At 50.0% G+C, this 17,230-nt stretch overlaps 5 protein-coding genes across 5 annotated transcripts; 4 read left to right on the top strand and 1 right to left on the bottom strand.

Moving 5' to 3' along the window:
• Positions 1–489: 489 nt before the first annotated feature.
• On the top strand, positions 490–1,383 carry BDV14DRAFT_206752 (RTA1 domain-containing protein; the record flags this gene model as incomplete). The annotated part of the gene is made up of 2 exons (XM_073774977.1): positions 490–652; positions 713–1,383. 2 exons carry the CDS (start codon positions 490–492, stop codon positions 1,381–1,383), a joined length of 834 nt encoding a protein of 277 aa, XP_073631049.1.
• Positions 1,384–2,352: 969 nt separating this feature from the next.
• Positions 2,353–4,030, top strand: BDV14DRAFT_206750 (Tannase/feruloyl esterase). Its single transcript, XM_073774976.1, has one exon. The coding sequence runs from the start codon at positions 2,373–2,375 to the stop codon at positions 3,975–3,977; it is 1,605 nt and encodes a 534-aa protein (XP_073631048.1). The 5' UTR covers positions 2,353–2,372; the 3' UTR covers positions 3,978–4,030.
• Positions 4,031–4,326: 296 nt separating this feature from the next.
• BDV14DRAFT_197316 (uncharacterized protein) lies at positions 4,327–5,462 on the top strand (the record flags this gene model as incomplete). Its single annotated transcript, XM_073772644.1, has 4 exons — positions 4,327–4,407; positions 4,477–4,761; positions 4,828–5,160; positions 5,214–5,462. 4 exons carry the CDS (start codon positions 4,327–4,329, stop codon positions 5,460–5,462), a joined length of 948 nt encoding a protein of 315 aa, XP_073631047.1.
• A 2,880-nt stretch (positions 5,463–8,342) lies between these two features.
• On the top strand, positions 8,343–11,546 carry BDV14DRAFT_206747 (GH92 family glycosyl hydrolase; the record flags this gene model as incomplete). The annotated part of the gene is made up of 5 exons (XM_073774975.1): positions 8,343–8,376; positions 8,702–9,761; positions 9,813–10,487; positions 10,555–11,153; positions 11,380–11,546. 5 exons carry the CDS (start codon positions 8,343–8,345, stop codon positions 11,544–11,546), a joined length of 2,535 nt encoding a protein of 844 aa, XP_073631046.1.
• A 1,423-nt stretch (positions 11,547–12,969) lies between these two features.
• BDV14DRAFT_206746 (uncharacterized protein) lies at positions 12,970–16,032 on the bottom strand (the record flags this gene model as incomplete). The annotated part of the gene is made up of 1 exon (XM_073774974.1): positions 12,970–16,032. One exon carries the CDS (start codon positions 16,030–16,032, stop codon positions 12,970–12,972), a length of 3,063 nt encoding a protein of 1,020 aa, XP_073631045.1.
• Between the last annotated feature and the right edge of the window lie 1,198 nt (positions 16,033–17,230).

Raw genomic sequence — 17,230 nt, 5'->3', positions numbered from 1 at the left:
AACCTATAGGAACCTTTAAAATATAGTTTTCTAAGCATTTTCCAAAAAGTTGGTTGTTTGAACTTGCGCGTTTTTTGAATTCTACGCTAGCAGAAGTGACACAATTTTTGAATACGGCTGATGAAGAAGACAGCTGTGACTTACCTAATATTTCCTCTGAAACTTCCTAGTTGTGTGAGAACCAGAAAGATAGCAGATGTGGCTATGCAAAGGGGTCGGGCAATCTAATCTATACGCGTATTCGGGTGTCGATCTCATATTTTACGGGCGATGGATTCAGGTGGATCCAACAATCGGACAATGGAACCAGGGTTGGTGATAACAGTTTTCCAGGGTATATTATTCTATAAACAGAAGTTTTGACACCTGTTTTATAATTATAAAAGTCTCAGCCTTAGTTCAATTCTGAAAATATTTCACCGACGCTCTTTTGACATTCTTGTTCTTCTTTTTTGACATCTGGTGCTTCACCATCCTTTCTTTGACACAATGCAGTTAATCTCGCGCTCTTACAAATTCTGGAACTATACTCCTTCGATTGCCGCGGCTGTTATATTTATGCTTCTTTTCTTGGCTTTGACTGTGCTTCACTCGTGGAAGTTGTTCAAGACGAGGACATGGTTCTGCATCGCCTTCACGATAGGCGGCCTCTGTACGTGTGCAACAACCAGAAAGAAACTCCCCAAGATGACCTAAAGCTGATACAAAGCAGTTCAAGTCATCGGATACATAGGTCGAGCCGTGGCACACGACAACACAACAACAATGGGCCCATACATAGTCTCCAACATCTTTATCCTGCTGAGCCCGACCCTTTTCGCCGCCTCAATCTACATGACCCTAGGCCGCATAATCCGCTGCGTAGCAGGGGAGCACCTATCCGTGATCAGGGTGTCGCGATTAACAAAGACCTTCGTATGGGGCGACGTTCTCTCCTTCGTCGTCCAAGGGAATTCCTCCGCGCTTTCTGTCTTGGGGTACGACATGTGGTCCAAGGTTGCTGTTGTCGGCGGGCTAGCTATCCAGCTTGTATCCTTCTCCATCTTCTGGCTTACGGCTATTATCTTTGAGAAGCGCATCCGCCGCTCGCCGACGCCTGCATCTGTGCAGCCTGGGATTCCGTGGCGGAAGTCCCTGTACATGCTGTATACAGTCAGCGCGCTGATTATGATCCGCTCGGTTTTTCGCGTCGCGGAGTATGTCCTTGGGAATGAGGGTTATCCGTTGAAGCATGAGTGGACGCTCTACATCTTTGATTCTGTGCCGATGGTTGTTGTCATGGTTGTTTTCTTTGTTTGGTATCCTAGCAAGTTGCTGCGGAGTACTGGGGATCTGGAGGGGGGTGTTCCGCTTACACATAGCTATTCGAACCTACATGGATGACATTGACACGGTCAAGATCTGGGGTCGCTGCTGTACCGCCCCTTGCGCATGGACTAGACTTATGGGGGAAGAAATGTATACTTGTATCATTATTCAAAAACCCAGTCAATTACAGGTTTTCAAATAGCGTATAGTTGAAGAAAGATGACTGACTGTCTCCAGTCTCCCATATCGCACTTTACATATCTCAGCGAGATGGGGAGGTCTTGACAGACCAGCTCAAGATTCAGCTTCTACAGAATATTCCGAAGTTACCTCACCCTGATTGCTCAGTCATGGGTGATGAGGGCGATCTGCTCAGACGCCATTTGTTATTCGCGGTCGAACTTGTCTTCAAAGGTGGCACTGCATGCCAGACGGAGTGTCGTGATCAATCCATGGAGTAAGTATGTAATCATGATAGGAGGTAGCACCAAAGAGCTGGATTTTTCGCATTGGCAAACTCAACTACCACACAAGACTAAGTAGGAGCTACGAATGTATCAGGGATAAAAGGCAAAATCAAACACTGCCTCGCGAACTAGAGCGAGCATCGCCGTGTTTCAGCTGGCTCCGATTGCCTCGGATGATTGTGCGTGCTCCGCTATGGATCTTGAAGTAGCGAACAAGCCTGACTAAAAAGTCTTGGCAATCGTGGCTGCGTTGGGATAGATGGAGACATGGCATAGGGCGGGCGTGCTGACTGCTGGCGATTATACGCGGATAGTCTCGATGCGAGCGTGTTGGTGGAGATGGGAAGATGCTTTGGTACCCCTGAATAGATATTTCAAGAAAAAAGATGGCTTGTGCATACGACAACATGGAATCATCTCAAAAAGATCGTTTTCAGGGTTGTCGTAATATGATTGCCACTGCTGATCCGGTGTCCCGTTTCCGCGTATGCACGAGCCATGTGGGCCCAGAGCCTAATCTAGGTATAGGTAGGTATAAGTAGTTCAGCAGTTTGTCTTTTCTCGTGGGAATGTGCATGCTACTGCCTCCATTTTACAATGTATTTATCACCATCTTCATTGTTGTCCCTCGGCGCATTGCTCATCGCGTCAACATCTGCCCTGAAATGCTCCCCTTCCTCCATCAGCAAGCCCGACGTGCTGGGGGCGACCATTCTTGACCTCCAAGCCAATGAAGCCCACAACTACACGACTGTCAGCATTGGCCCTGGCTCAAACAACGGAGGCAAGTACACGATTAGCTTCTGCAACGTAACCGTCACCCATACCCACGCCGGCTGGAACGACACCATCGCGACCCAAATATGGCTCCCACTTCACGACGACTGGAATGGCCGATTCCAGGGCCTCGGTGGCGGCGGCTACAGCACGGGATTCGGACCTATTTATCTTGCCTATGCAGTTGCGCAGGGCTTTGCGTCAGCCTCGACGGATGGCGGCGTCCCCGGGGACCCCGGAGCCGTGACCACCATTGCAACGGATTTATCGTGGGCCCTAAGCAGCAAGGACAATGTCAACTGGTTCCTGCTCCAGGATTACGCAACCAAGGCAACGAACGATATGGCCGAGATCGGAAAGCAAGTCACCGAGTCATACTACAACAGAGCCCCCGAGTACTCTTACTTTAGCGGCTGCTCTGGCGGCGGAAGGCAGGGCTTCGCCATGGCGCAACAGTTCCCTGACGCCTTTGACGGTGTTTTGGCCGTCGCCCCAGCAATAAACCTCGAGACCTTTATCCCTGCAGGCTACTGGCCAACTCAGGTGATGAACGACAATCAGATTTACCCGTCCCCCTGTGAGATCGATGCCTTTGTTAGCGCCGCCGTCGAGGCCTGCGATGGACTAGACGGCGTGCAAGACGGCATGATCAGCCTGCCTCACCTCTGCAATGTCACCGCGTTCGACCTGGTCGGGAAACACTACACCTGCAACGGAACTCAGCACTCCCTGTCCCCCTCTGCCGCGAAGGTCGTGCAAGCAGCATGGTCCGGATCTCTGTCCAGGAACCCCGAAGAAGCTGGCGGTTACTACGGGATAAACAAAGACGCACCACTCAGCTCATACTACATCCCGACCGAATGCCCAGCTCGCAACAACAGCACCAGCACCTGCCACACCAGCAACGGCGCGTCCCTCTTCGGAAACTGGATCTCCTACCTCGTCGCCAAAGACCCCTCTTTCTCCCTCTCCCAGATCTCCGAAGCCGAATTCTTCTCATTCCTCACAGCCTCCAAGACCGAATACGCGTCCCTCCTCGCAGCAAATAACCCAGACATGTCCGCCTTCAAAGCCCGAGGCGGGAAAATGATTACCTGGCAGGGCCTCGCAGACGAGGTCATCCCCCCCGGCGGCCTGGTCGAGTACCACAAGCGAGTCCTGGAACTGGACAGCAACGCGGGTGACTTCTTTCGCGTTTTCGAGGCCCCGGGGGTTAATCATTGCTTTGGTGGGCCGGGACCGGTTCCGAATGATGCTCTTGAACAGTTGATGGAGTGGGTTGAGATGGGTGTTAAGCCTGATACGCTTCGTGCGACGAGGGGGAGTGGTGGTGCGGCAAGAGACTTGTGCCCGTTTCCAATGAGGCAGAGATATATTGGTGGGGATCCGGCTGATGCAATGTCGTTTGAGTGTGTTGAAGTTTAACTGTCCATCGTGAATCAAATGTAATTCCACTAAAGCGCCTTACTAATTCCACGACCCAACATTCAACGTTTGATACATGACCCAAAATCAAGGTAAAGCAGTATTATAAACCTGGTCTTTTATTGAATCAAAGAAGATTTATCAAACTTCTATTGTAATGGCGTATATCAAACACCCCACCTTCTCCATGGCTCCAGCTCACAGTCTTAGCCGAGGGTCCCCGCGCAGATCCACGTCCACGTCGGCCCTGCCCTGCCACGTCGGCGGCTGGTACCATGAATAAATCCCCCAACAATCGCATCGGACTCTAAGGTCCCGAAAGTATCTCGATAGGTAAACTACCCGTACCATGAAGATCGCAATCATCGGTGCGACAGGCGAAACCGGCCGATCCGTTGTGAACGGGCTGCTGAATGCAGAGGATAATTTCGTACGTATACCTAGCTACCTACCCACCTGGCTCATATGCTAGGAAGCACTATGAACTAAATGACGACAGGAAATAACAGCCCTCATCCGCCCTCCATCCCTTCCCAAGCGCGGCGTACAAGATCTCAAATCCCGCGGGGTGAAGGTCCTCCCCGTCGACCTCAACGAAATATCCCACAATGTCCTCGTGGGTAATCTAAAAGGGACCGACGTCGTAATCTCAACAATCCACTACCAGTCTCTGTCTGATGAGATTGTTCTCGTCAATGCGGCGAAGGATGCGCGGGTTGCTCGATACGTGCCTTGTTTCTGGGCGACTGTTGCGGCTAGGGGAGTTATGGGGTTGAGGGATGCTGTATGTCTTTTCTTCGTTTCCTTCGTAAGAGTAGAGAAAGGAGAGGTGTTAACGAGGTGAATGCAGAAAGAGGAAATTCTGGACCATGTCCAGCGCCTGAGACTCCCTTACACGGCTATTGATGTGGGTTGGTGGTATCAGATCTCTTTACCGCCGGTTCCATCGGGGAAGCTGGATTACGCGCTTATGGCGCCGCAGAGTACTTACTCTATTTTTGGGGATGGGGATAACCCGTCTGCAATGACGGATTTGAGGGATATTGGGCTGTATGTTGCGAAGATAATTGGTGATGAGCGGACGATTAATCAGAGGGTTCTTGCGGCGACAGAGACGTGGACGCAGAATGAGATTGCGGGGATTGTTGAGAGGGTTACGGAGGAGGAGGTTGCTGTTACCAAGGTCTGTCTATAAAGAAGGCTTTGAGATGGTATAAGGCTAATTGTACTCTTCAGGTCCCCGATGCTGATATCAACGCTAAGGTCAATGAGCTTAGGGCGTCAAACGCTGGTCTTAACCAGGAGCGCGCAACGTACGAGTATTTCAACTCATGGGGTGTGCGTGGGGATAATACGGTTGAGAATGCTAGGTACTTGGGGTATTTGATTTTTGATGATTTGTACCCGGGCGTTAAGGGCCGCGGCTTTGAGGAGTTTATTAAGGAGGCTCTGGATGGGAAGATTCAGAAGGTTTATGGTGCTTGATTTGTCGACGCCCTATCGATTGTTGAAGTACCATATCTTAGTTCCCCACGTTTCGAGACATGGCAGGAGCATCCGCAGTCCATTGTCAGTCCTGGGTCCATATATACTCCAGCATTCGTATAGTTTCTTGCTGACCGGCTGTCGAAAGTAGGTCAAGCGTCCCAGATAGTGCAAGCAACTCTGGACAATCGTACTTCCAGAACCTGACCTTCCAATCAATAGCAGTAGCCGCGAAAATCCGGGTTGAGCCATCGACGTTGTTCCCGTAGTATCGTTTCAACACCTCGCTTGCAGAGCTCCATTCTCCCGGTGTATCATGAGAGGGGAACCGAATCTCAAGAGAAAGGATTTGCTCCTCCTCTAAAGTCGAATTGACATAGATTCGCCTTGCCGTTTGGCTTGAATGACGGTCTTCATTATACCAAGGAGAGGTTGGCTATCGTCGAGTGGTACTCTTACTCTGTCAAGATTCTGAAACCCTCATTTGCTGTCGACGGCCAGTAGCTGCTGAGTAAAGTATCCCAGAGAGTTGATACGCCCTGATCTGTAGAGTTTGGTCTCTGCGAGACCAGGGCGCTAAAAAGGCCAAGGTTGTCTGCGAAGGAACAGCCTTGCTCGGGGTCTGGCGTGGTTGGCGGAAGGTGGTACTGGCGTTGAGGAGCGTACTTTGTGTTGACTTTGGATCGTCGATGAAAATACAGGTAGATTGTGAGGATCATACAGACTAAACTTCGAGAAAAGAGGAAGTTATCGAGAAAGGCGGCCACCCCTAATATCTTTTGAACGTTGATTGCGGCGCCTGGAACTTGCGGCTCGCGTCAATGGGATAGCAGCATTGAGAATACTCCTGGATTCTCAGCCTGGCTATAATGGCCCTCTGCCTCAATGGGTGGGTGGGCTACAAAGGCACAGGGCAGCCTCATATAGCATTCGGAAAACTGAATTTCAGACAGGCTACGCAAACAATTCGGATCCTTGCTAGCTTTGATGTAAGTGATATCACATCGAACTCACATATCTCAACAGTTCTTGGCTGACGCAGTAGGCCTTCAAAATGATCTCTCTAGGGGTAGTAGAACATAGCATCCCAGCGTCGCCGAATGTTGACCAGCTATCCACTCGGCCTATTTGGACACCAAATTACCCAAAGACAACGGCCACGTTTATCCCTGAAAGACCAACCTCCTCGCTGCATGATTTCAGCACAATATTGAACCTGGATTGGAGCGGTCTCAAGGGCGCGCGAGTACCAAAGCTCACAAGGATAACAACTCACATGGACATAATATCCAACCCAATTAGTGGAATCACATTTTATACACTCACATTCACTATGGTCTGGAAGGCGCAGCCGAGATTTCTTCTTTCATTGACGGACCGGGCGGGGAACTTATCACAAGCGTCACTGTCGAGAAATCTCAGGAGACGGGGCTAGTTCTACTTTACGAGGTAAACTTCCGCTTCTCATTTGGCCCTCATGATATTAAATTTGATGTTTTATGTTCTGTTAGATGCACACCAATCGTGGAAACGAGATCGCGCACGGATGGGATGTGATGTCGTACTGCAAGATATCAGAGCATCGCCCTGATCGATCCTCAGTTTCCGCTTCAACAGGCCCGTCCCAGGAAGAAAGGAAGAGTGATGTTGAGACGTTCTTGGTACCTACGGGGAAGCAGGTTACTGGGTTTATCGCTTTATTTGAGGTGAGTGCCCAGTAGAACAATTGCGTGCTCGAGCACCCAGTCAGACCTTCCATTGACATGGTGCCAGGTTGAGCTTTGCTTATACATGTCCCTTGGTCTTCAATGTGAGGATAGTACGCGATCAGCTGTACAAGGGTTTTTTGCGATAAGAATGCTACCAGCCCCGCGTGCATCGCTGCTCGTCTAGCCGCTTCAACGGGCTCATATTGAATTGACGAAGCAGCTCGTGCTTGCTGGAGGAACTTTACATCTGCAGCTTTGCAGTCCGTAAGACGCATAGGATTTCCTACTGGCGATCAACGGCGTTCACGGAACGCTGGCGAAGTTTCTGGTCTTTGGTTTGAGTACTATGGATCAGGTCCGTCAATCGTTGAGCAGTGGATATCTGAGGGGGCTGTTATGAATCTCCAGGAAGGGGAGGCAATTACTGGAATTGCGATGTGGTTATCAAAGAGTAGTGAATCTTCTACATACGAAGCATGCATGGGGCGGGTTATTCGCATCTCGATTACGACCTCTTTGCGAACTGTTTCCTGGCCAAACGAGATGCCGCCGCTAGAGAAAAGGCATTTTGTTTTGAGGTTGCAAGCAAATTATGTCAAGCAGCTTGTGAGTACACTTCACCTTCTTCCAGCTGTAACTGACATGGCATCGCATATAGTCTACCCTCGTTTGGGTGTTCAATCGCGCATGCGACTTTACTCGTGTTCTTCGAAGTCCTACTGGAACGATACGACGCAAGTCTGAGGAAACAGATACTATTATTTCTATAACAGCATATTATAGCTCATCAGATCAGAACAGCATCGCGGGATTGGAAGCAACATACCAATTTGGGTTTTCAGTCGAGATTGGCGGTCTATCTGGCACTCCAGCTTCGAGACCGGCGACCTTTGACGTCGATGAAGAAATTGAGAACGTCGATGTGCGGACGGTAGGCGGCGGTCTTGTACAGCTGGTTGTGACCAATTGCGTCCAGCCCGACACCAGATAATGACTTTACGCTGACACTCGACTCGCATAGTTCTTCACCAGGAGTAAGAGGACTGGCGAGGCCAAGACGCATACACTTGTCGACGTGGTGCTTGAATACGACCAAAGAGGACCTTCGACTAATTCTATCGAGCACCGTGAAAATTATCTTGCCGAGCGCGAGTTTACATCGGAGCCCAGTATGGAGGTGGATCTACCAGATGGGAACGTGGGTGGTATCTGGGGGTATCAATTGTCGGATGACAAGTTTGTAGTTGATTTGATTCTCTTGGAGAATGCTTAGATCAACCTAGCGGAGAATACTTTATTTATATCGGTAATGAATGCTACCAACCCCGCAGATATGCAAGCCCTGGAATGCTGATCTCGTCGATCCTTCCCCCTCGCATTGTACCACCTTAAAGCAGGCCTTTCCTTTGTCTCACCACGACTTCCCCTCTATCTCTCTTCAATTCACCATGCTACCCTCACTTCTCACCCTGATAACAGTCCTCCAGCCATCCCTCGCCGTCGACCCCATAGAAAGCACCACAACCACAGACATCTTAAGCTACATCTCCCCCCTAATCGGCAGCACAAACGGCGGAAACGTCTTCGCCGGTGCATCCCGCCCCTACAGCCTCGCCAAAGCCGTAGCAGACGTCGACGGGCAAAACACCGCGGGCTTCGCAACAGACGGAAGTCGCGTAACGGGCTTTTCGGCGTTGCATGATTCCGGAACGGGCGGAAATCCATCCCTAGGCAATTTCCCGCTCTTCCCGCAGGTTTGTCGCGATCAATATGATGTGAATAGTTGTGTTTTCCCCAAGGATAAGAGGGGAAGACATTATGTGAATGGGAGTGTTGATGCTAGGGTTGGGTATTTTGGGTTGGATCTTGTTGGAGATGGGGATGGGGGTGAAGATAGGGTAGGCGAGGGAATACACGCAGCCATGACTGTTTCGGATCGAGCGGCTTTGTTCCGGTTTACATTCCCTTCTTCCACCTCAGATTCAGAACGGAGTCCACTTGTCCTACTTGATCTCACCGATCTATGGGATAGTCGGCAGAATGCATCTATCTCTATTGATGCTGATAAGGGTCGGATTACCGCGAACGGGACATTCCTCCCTTCGTTTGGGGCTGGGTCGTATAGGTCTTATACCTGCGTTGACCTTTTTGGCGCTGATATCCGTGATAGCGGTGTTTGGGTTAATGATCGCGGTGGGACAGAAGTGCAGGATCTCTATGTTACGAGGGGATTCAACCTTTTCTACCTTCAAGCTGGCGGGTTCATGCGATTTAAGACACCGGAGTTAGGGGAGAGACTGACAGTCACTGCAAGAGTCGGGATGAGTTACATCAGCAATGAACAAGCATGCAAGAATGCAGAGAGGGAGATCCCGAGCCCTTTGGAAGACTTTGATCGGCTTGTCAGCGAGGCACAAGATGCATGGAGGGAGAAACTGAGTCCCATTTCTGTGAAATCCGGTGGTGTTGACGAAGAACTACTGCGCAGTTTCTGGAGCGGTATATATCGCAATATGCTTGATCCGCAGGATATGACGGGGGAGAATCCGCTGTGGGAGAGCGATGAGCCGTATTTTGATTCGTTCTATTGGTGAGCTCTTGCCCTCTACCTTCATATCTTTTTTTTCTAACTATTGGGCAGTATATGGGACTCCTTCCGCGTCCAACACCCCCTCTTGACCATCATCGACCCAGAGACTCAATCCCGAATGGTCAGCAGCCTCCTCGACACATACAAGCACGAAGGCTGGCTCCCTGACTGCCGAATGAGTCTATGCAAAGGCTGGACGCAAGGCGGGTCAAACGCGGACGTCGTGCTGGCAGACGCATATGTCAAGAATCTAACCGGTATAGACTGGTCGCTAGCATACAAGGCGATGGTCAACGACGCCGAGAACGAACCATTAGAATGGTCTTATGAAGGGCGCGGCGGGCTCCAGAGTTGGAAGAAGCTCGGGTATATCCCGTACCTGGACTTTGATTACTTGGGCTTTGGGACGAATTCGAGGAGTATCTCACGGACGGTGGAGTATGCTTATAATGATTACTGTGTTGGGGTTCTTGGACGGGCTTTGGGGGAGGAAGGGTACGAGACGTACCTTGGGCGTTCGGGAAACTGGAAGAATCTATATAAAGAGGACCAGGTCTCGCTTATTAATGAGACTGATACAGGGTTTGTGGGGTTCTTCCAGCCGAAGTACCTCAATGGGACATGGGGGTATCAGGATCCGATTGCGTGCAGTGCGTTGGCGTCTTGGTGTTCGCTTACAAGTAATCCCTCTGAGACATTCGAGTCGAGCGTTTGGGAGTATCAGTTGTAAGTCCTACTCCAACCATACAACCCATATCGACCCCGAACTACCTACTAACATATAGCCCGCAAGCTACGTCCCTCACGACATGTCCACCTTAATAAGCACCCTAGGCGGCGACGCCGCCTTCATCTCGCGCCTCAACTTCTTCCACGACTCCGGCCTCGCAGACCTAGGCAACGAGCCCGTCTTCCTAACAGTCTACCAATATCACTACGCGGGCCGCCCAGGTCTCTCAGCTCGCCGAGCACATAGCTATATCCCCTCGCGCTTCAACACAAGCACCTCCGGCCTCCCAGGGAACGACGACAGCGGCGCAATGGGCGCATTCACGGTATTCAGTATGCTGGGTCTTTTTCCGGTCCCTGGACAAAACGTCTATTTGATTTCCGCGCCGTTCTTTGAGGAGGTTAATATTACGAGTCTGGTGAGTAATAGGACGGCGAGTGTGAGGGTTAGGGAGTTTGATCCAGATGGGAAGGAGAGGGGGGAGGTGTTTGTTCAGAGTGTAAGATTGAATGGAGAGGATTATAGTAAGAGTTGGATTGGGCATGAGTTTTTTACTGAGGGGTGGACGCTTGAGATTGTGCTTGGGGCTGAGGAGAGTGAGTGGGGGAGGGCGGAGGAGGATCGGCCGCCGAGTGCGTCCAAGGAGCTTGCGAGTGATCTGAGTGAGAGGCTGACAGGCTATGATGCCCTGTAGGGTCTTGTTGCTGTCGTTCTATTGGATGTGGCTGGTTCATGCTTAGGGACCCGAGTTTCGGGGGCGGATTAGGGTTTCCATCTGTGAGCAGAGAGGCCGTAGATCTACCTGAGACGTATACTTATGCCCAAGACCACGACAACGCTCAGGGTCCCTCGGATTATAGAATTAATTCCTAAGCTCATCCAAAGTAGGAAGCAACAGTCCCTCGCACCTTCCTTACAAAACAAGCCCACGTACCAACCACACTTTGGGAAGGAGCGATGGCGGGTCGGGGGCCCGCCATGCGGGAGTTGGGGGTGTTCCACACACGGCATGGGAACGTTGCCGTGGCGCTGAAGACGGGCCGCTGTTGGAATAAGCCTACGGCCAATCAAGCATTATCTGGATGATAGTTCCATGGTATATCCATGGATTTCCAATAGAAAACCTTATTATTTCCATGGATACAGCTTTAACGTTGATGGCTATATATCAATGTTGACTAAAAGTCCACATAAAATGGCATCTATACCTGATCCGAGGTTGAATCAACGAAAATTGATTGAAGTGTCATTGAACTTGCGTATGTTAAAGACCCCCAACTTCTCCATGGCGTGGGTGCGTACCTTCTCAATAAGACATCGCGAGACACACCATACAGACAGTCCATAAGAAGTACTCCGTACCTAGCCTCTTAATGCACGCTGTATATCCCCTGCATCATCCGTTCCCCGTCTGGTCATGATAGGCGAATACGAGGCTTATCCATGTCAAGGCGCCCCTTGCGTGGTCGATCTGTTTCACAGTGTGTCTGGGATTAGCTTGGCTTGCTTACTCTCCGTAGCCCTGTTACCTATGGACTAGGTCAGCAAAAGGCAAATAGGGCCCTCGACCGGGGTCAGCTGGGCTGGTATTGGGTAATACCGGGTACAGGGTACGGGGTACTTAGGCTAATGACTTCGATGTGCGGAGAATAAGCCCAGCATGCAAGGCGTGCTCATTCCTGGGGACATGACCAGGGGTAGGTAGGGCTTAGGTACATAAAGTCCAGGATCTCTCCCCGAAAAAGAATGCTAATAACACTGCAACTGCATACTTATTCATTCTCATTTCGCTCTTTCTCCCTACTCCCATCCAGTCTCTCTCGTAGTCCCATCTTATATATAGCCCACATCGTTTTTCTTCCTTTTTCCCTTTTGGGTCTCTGGAGCCTCAGCCTATACAAGTCATACTATATTACGATGTTCTCTCGAACATTCCTCGTCGCGCTCCTCATTACCGGTACACTTGCGATAGCACTACCGCAGGAGAATCCGAGATGTGAGACTGAAACAGACTGTCCTCCTGATCTACCCGTTGTATGTTCACTCCATTTCTCGTGCATTGCCTTGTTCGAAAACAGGCTTTATGTCAAAGGCAGAATTTATGAAATTGACTTTTTGGCATAGTGCTGCGGCTTTATTCCTGAGTATCAGTACTGCCTTCCTGAGTTGACCGCTTGTTAAGCGCCGCGGTCTCGGAATTGAAGACGTCGCTATGGGTAGGAAGTGGCTCGATCCAATGGCGAATATACACCGGAAGGGAAATGGTATTATGTATCCAAAATAAGCTGAGATCCCTAGGAAAATGCGATGGTATTGAGTTTGAACCATCTATTCGGCACAATGTATACATCCTATGCCTACCTTGAACTTCAAGCGGAAAATGTACTCAGAGTAATGTCCTATGTGTCAATTTGGATAAATAAAACTTTAGGTACAGAAGCATTCAAAAATCAAAAAACGTTTGCGGCAGATTGCCCCCTAGTTTGTCCCTATTCCTCGATAACCAACCTCATGCATACCCTTCCTGACCCAATTGTCAAGATACCGCTTCAGCAGCTCACTAGTAAGCGGCGTGTATTGAATGTCCGGAGCATCGACAAGAGCCTCCACAGTGTTCGGTGTGTCATATAGCGGCGTATACTTACTCGTCTGCAGGCGACTCAACTCTCTGAGAACAGGCTCATCAAGCAACGGCATAAGCGGGGAAAGTGGGTTACTGGCAATATCAGACGCATGAAGCTTGTCAACCCAGTCGTCGTACGGAATTTCTTCAACAAAGTACCCAGCTTGATTGATCATGACTCCAGTTTCCTCGATGTTCACGGACTGCGAATGGTCTGGCGCAACGAGACTGTATGAGCGACCGAGATTCGCATTCGACGACGCAATATGCAGCAGGGCAGAGCAGACATAGTCGACTGTTACGTATTCCATTCGCTGGTCGGGGAGATAGGGCCAGTATCCGATTCGGATACTTCCGACAATCAGCCGCGCAAAGAAGTCGTCTGGATTGCCAACGGCGGTCTTGTGGTCCCCAATGGTGAAACCAGGACGGTAAATCGCTACCGGTAGACCTTTGTCGCGGACTCTGCGTACCATTTCTTCTGCTACCCATTGGCTGTGTGCGTAACCTGTGTCGTAGGGGAGTGAACTAAGGTGGCTGTGAAGGCCTTCGTCCTCTTGCAGAACCTTTGTTCCGAGTACCAGTGCCGTTGGTCCCCAAGTGTCAATGCTAGACATATAGTGGAGTGCTTTTCGTCTCCCGGTCGCGGCCAGTCGTAGAACATTCTTTGTTCCCAGGACGTTGGGGCCAAAGTGGTTTTGATAGGGCTCGCAGAAGTTGACCTTGGCTCCAACGTGGAAGATTGTACTGGACCAGTCTGCGAGCCATTTGAATTTGTCTTCGCCCAGTCCCAGTGTTTTGTCGGCCAATTCGCCCTCGAGAACCATGATCTTGCCATGATGCTCCAAAGAGGTCTCCCAGATATCGTACCTCTTCAAAGCATTCTCGATACGCGCACCGGCAGACAGGCCCTTCCGGCTTCGTGCTAAGCAGGCGACATGCTTGACAATCGGCAAAGCCAGCAGTTGGGCAAGTAGGTGCACTCCTACGAACCCAGTGACGCCTGTGATGAATATCCGTCCTTCATCCTCTGCCTGCCAATCTGGAACAATACAGATATCATCCGCAAGGAGGGTATCTGCTTGCATAACTGAAGTATCAACTAGAACCGGTCGCATCTCCTTGGCTTCTTTCAACACAGCAGCTATTTTCACCACGGTTGCGTTTTCCAGGAGTGTATCCATGGTAATCTTTTTCGCGAAGCGTTGCATCATGAGCCCTATGAATCTGGCAGATTCTAGAGACGACATGCCCATTTCGAAAAAGTCGTCGTTCTCCTGCAACTCGGGGACATTTATGAGCCCTCGTACTATTTCAATCAAAGTACTGAACAAGTCTTCGCTCTCGGGCTGTCGCACGTCCCCATACAGCTCATCAGGTAGTCCTTGACCATTTGTAGACTGCTTGACCAAGGCTTCGCGGTCGATCTTTCCATATGGATTCAGTGGAAACTCTGAGACAATGGTGACCGTGCTGGGGACCATATATGATGGCAAGCTTTCTCTTGCATATTCTTTGATCATGTTTGTTGTCATTTCCAGCCCATCATTTGTCACAACAATATATGCCGCAAGAATCTTATCAACAACTGTCCGGTGTTGAAGAACCACAGCTTGTTCAACCCCGTCGAATTTCTCTAGTGTCCTCTCAACATCTCCGAGCTCAACCCGGAAGCCATCCTGCTTAACCTGCATGTCGAATCTCCCAATAAAGTCTAGGACCTCGAGCGAGATTCTCCACCTGGCCAAATCCCCGGTCCTGAATACCTCGATTGGGCTGGAGGAGTCCTCTCCCAGGTTTCTCGCATTTATTTCGATGAAACGCCTTGCGTTTGCTTCTGGCTGGTTGAGGTAGCCTTCGGACAGACCTGGGCCGGCAAGATAGAGTTCCCCTTCTCGCTCGGTGCTGGTTATCGGTTTCAATTCTTGATCGAGGAGGTAAATCTTTGTCCGGCCTACTGCTTTGCCAATGCTGATAGTCTCGCGCGCCAAGTCTCTGAGGTCAATGAGATGCAAAGTCACAAATGTCGTGCATTCAGTTGGACCGTATGCATTCCAAAGATGCTGCGGCGCACCCTCCGTAAGAACATGTCTTACTGATTGTATGTTCATGGGTTCTCCGCACACAAGGACGTGTCGGACCTCCTTGAAGGTGGATGGGCACGCATTTGCAATGATAGTAAAAAGGGCCGTAGGGAGAATCATGACCGAGACACGTTTATCTTTGATAAAGTCATGCAATCCAAATGGATCGGTTACAGTAAGCTTGGGTATAACCACAATTGTTGCCCCAGACAGTAAAGTGGCCCAGATCTCGAAGAGCGACAAGTCGAAGCCAGGATTATTGACCTCTGCCACTCGATCGGTTCTCTCGAGCGGAGTAATAAGCGTGGAACTTGCAATATGCAAAATGCTCCGCGCAGAGATTTGAACAGCTTTTGGCCTGCCGGTCGAACCAGAAGTGAAGAGGATATGGCTCCGATGATTTGGCGAGCAGTCTGCGAGAATGCGTACATCTTGTTCGACCTCGCCATTGGCCTGGCTGTCGTTGTTCGGGATATCGTCGAAAAGAAGTAGACCGTAGCCGGAGACTTGTTCCTGGTGATCCGTGGTCGTGATTATAATTCTCCCATTGATATCGCTCAGCATGTCGCCCAGCCGCTTCTGGGGCATAGATGGGTGAACAGGGACACAGGTTCCGCCTGCTCGAAGTACGGCAACTTGAGATATTATCTGCCGATATCCAGGCTCGAGGAATATACAGACAGGTTCCTGAGGGGAAATTTCATTCTCGTGCAGCACTTCAGTGAGGCGATCCGCATGGGCGATAAGGTCTTCATAGGAGAAGGTGCGATCGCCATCAATAATGGCAGTTGCCTTGGGCCAGGAACGTACTTTCTCAACTAGGAGACCCTCCATGGTGGTTTTATTAGAAGGGCTAGAGAACTTGAGCTTTTCAAAAATGGATTTCATTTCCGGTTTGTCTGGTTGTCTTTTGAAGATGATCAATTCATGCCAGCTTATATATCTCAGAGGTTTCCACCCCGCGTACCCACCACAAGCCCTAATTCAACATCAACATCCACCAAGATCGTTCTTTCCCACCTCGAACAGCCTGTCATACACTGAATCTTATTGAGTGCTGTTTGTGCACATGATTCTAGCCGTAAAAACAGAGTCAAAGCTATGAATACGGTCTCTATTGACTGTAGATATCCGCGGCTGATGATCAAAACACCGCGAAGGTTCGGGATACAGTACCAGCGAACCGGATCTGTACCTACCACCGCAGTGCCTATGCATTGTTTCGGAGATCTAAAGCTTATTTCGCTAAGCGAAGGGTGTCGATCTGCGTGCCAACCTTTTCTGGTCACAATACACTGGTCTGCTATCTCCTGCCTGCGCGAAGAGGAAGGTAATGATAGCCGACACGTCAAAGCTTCAGGGCTGGCTAAGCGTGTCAGGAAGCTCGGATATATAGTGCGGCTGTTTGCTCCCTCCCCGATGACTGCCAAAGGATGGTTGAGACTCGTTTGCTTGAGAGACACCAAGGCCAGTGTAACAGACTGACCGAACTTTAATGGACGCTGGACTAACCAGATCTAACCATGAGCTAACAGATCGTTGTGAAACATAATACTATCCTCAGAGATTGCTATGATGGTTGCGTGTAACCTTAGATATGCCCTCGATCTTTAGTTCCAGTCGTCGAGAACTTCGGAGGAGCATTCCACTAATCAAGCAACAGGCTGTGCTAAGCGAGAAGCTACGCTTGAATATCTCGACTGGTGTAACGAAAGACCTTTATTGCTGCCTCGGCTTCCGGCTCTAACATCCTAAACCCACGCTATGATCATATGCTGTGCAACAAACGCCAGAAGACCCGCTGAATCGAAGTTGTGTAACTGGTTGGAATAGCAATATCGCGAGTCTGAGAAAGCTCGGTTGCCATTATGAAAACACTTTAGGTGACACCATCGAACGGCCTCCGCAGAAACGCTTCAATGAAATGTCCAATCCATTCAAGGAGCAAATCAGACTGTGATGTACGGTATATCCGGCCAGCATGAACGTCACGCGACCTCCCATTGTTAAGTTGCAACATAATGGAGCTTGA

This window comes from Aspergillus stella-maris, assembly GCF_047715825.1.
Source record: "Aspergillus stella-maris strain CBS 113639 unplaced genomic scaffold BDV14scaffold_10, whole genome shotgun sequence".
Taxonomy (NCBI): domain Eukaryota; kingdom Fungi; phylum Ascomycota; class Eurotiomycetes; order Eurotiales; family Aspergillaceae; genus Aspergillus; species Aspergillus stella-maris.
Note: the sequence above shows the minus strand (reverse complement) of the source record. Positions and strands in the feature narration are given on the sequence as shown.

Excerpts from the sequence above, each read along its gene's own strand:
- BDV14DRAFT_206750 (XM_073774976.1), top strand. The coding sequence starts at position 2,373 with ATGTATTTATCACCATCTTCATTGTTGTCCCTCGGCGCATTGCTCATC.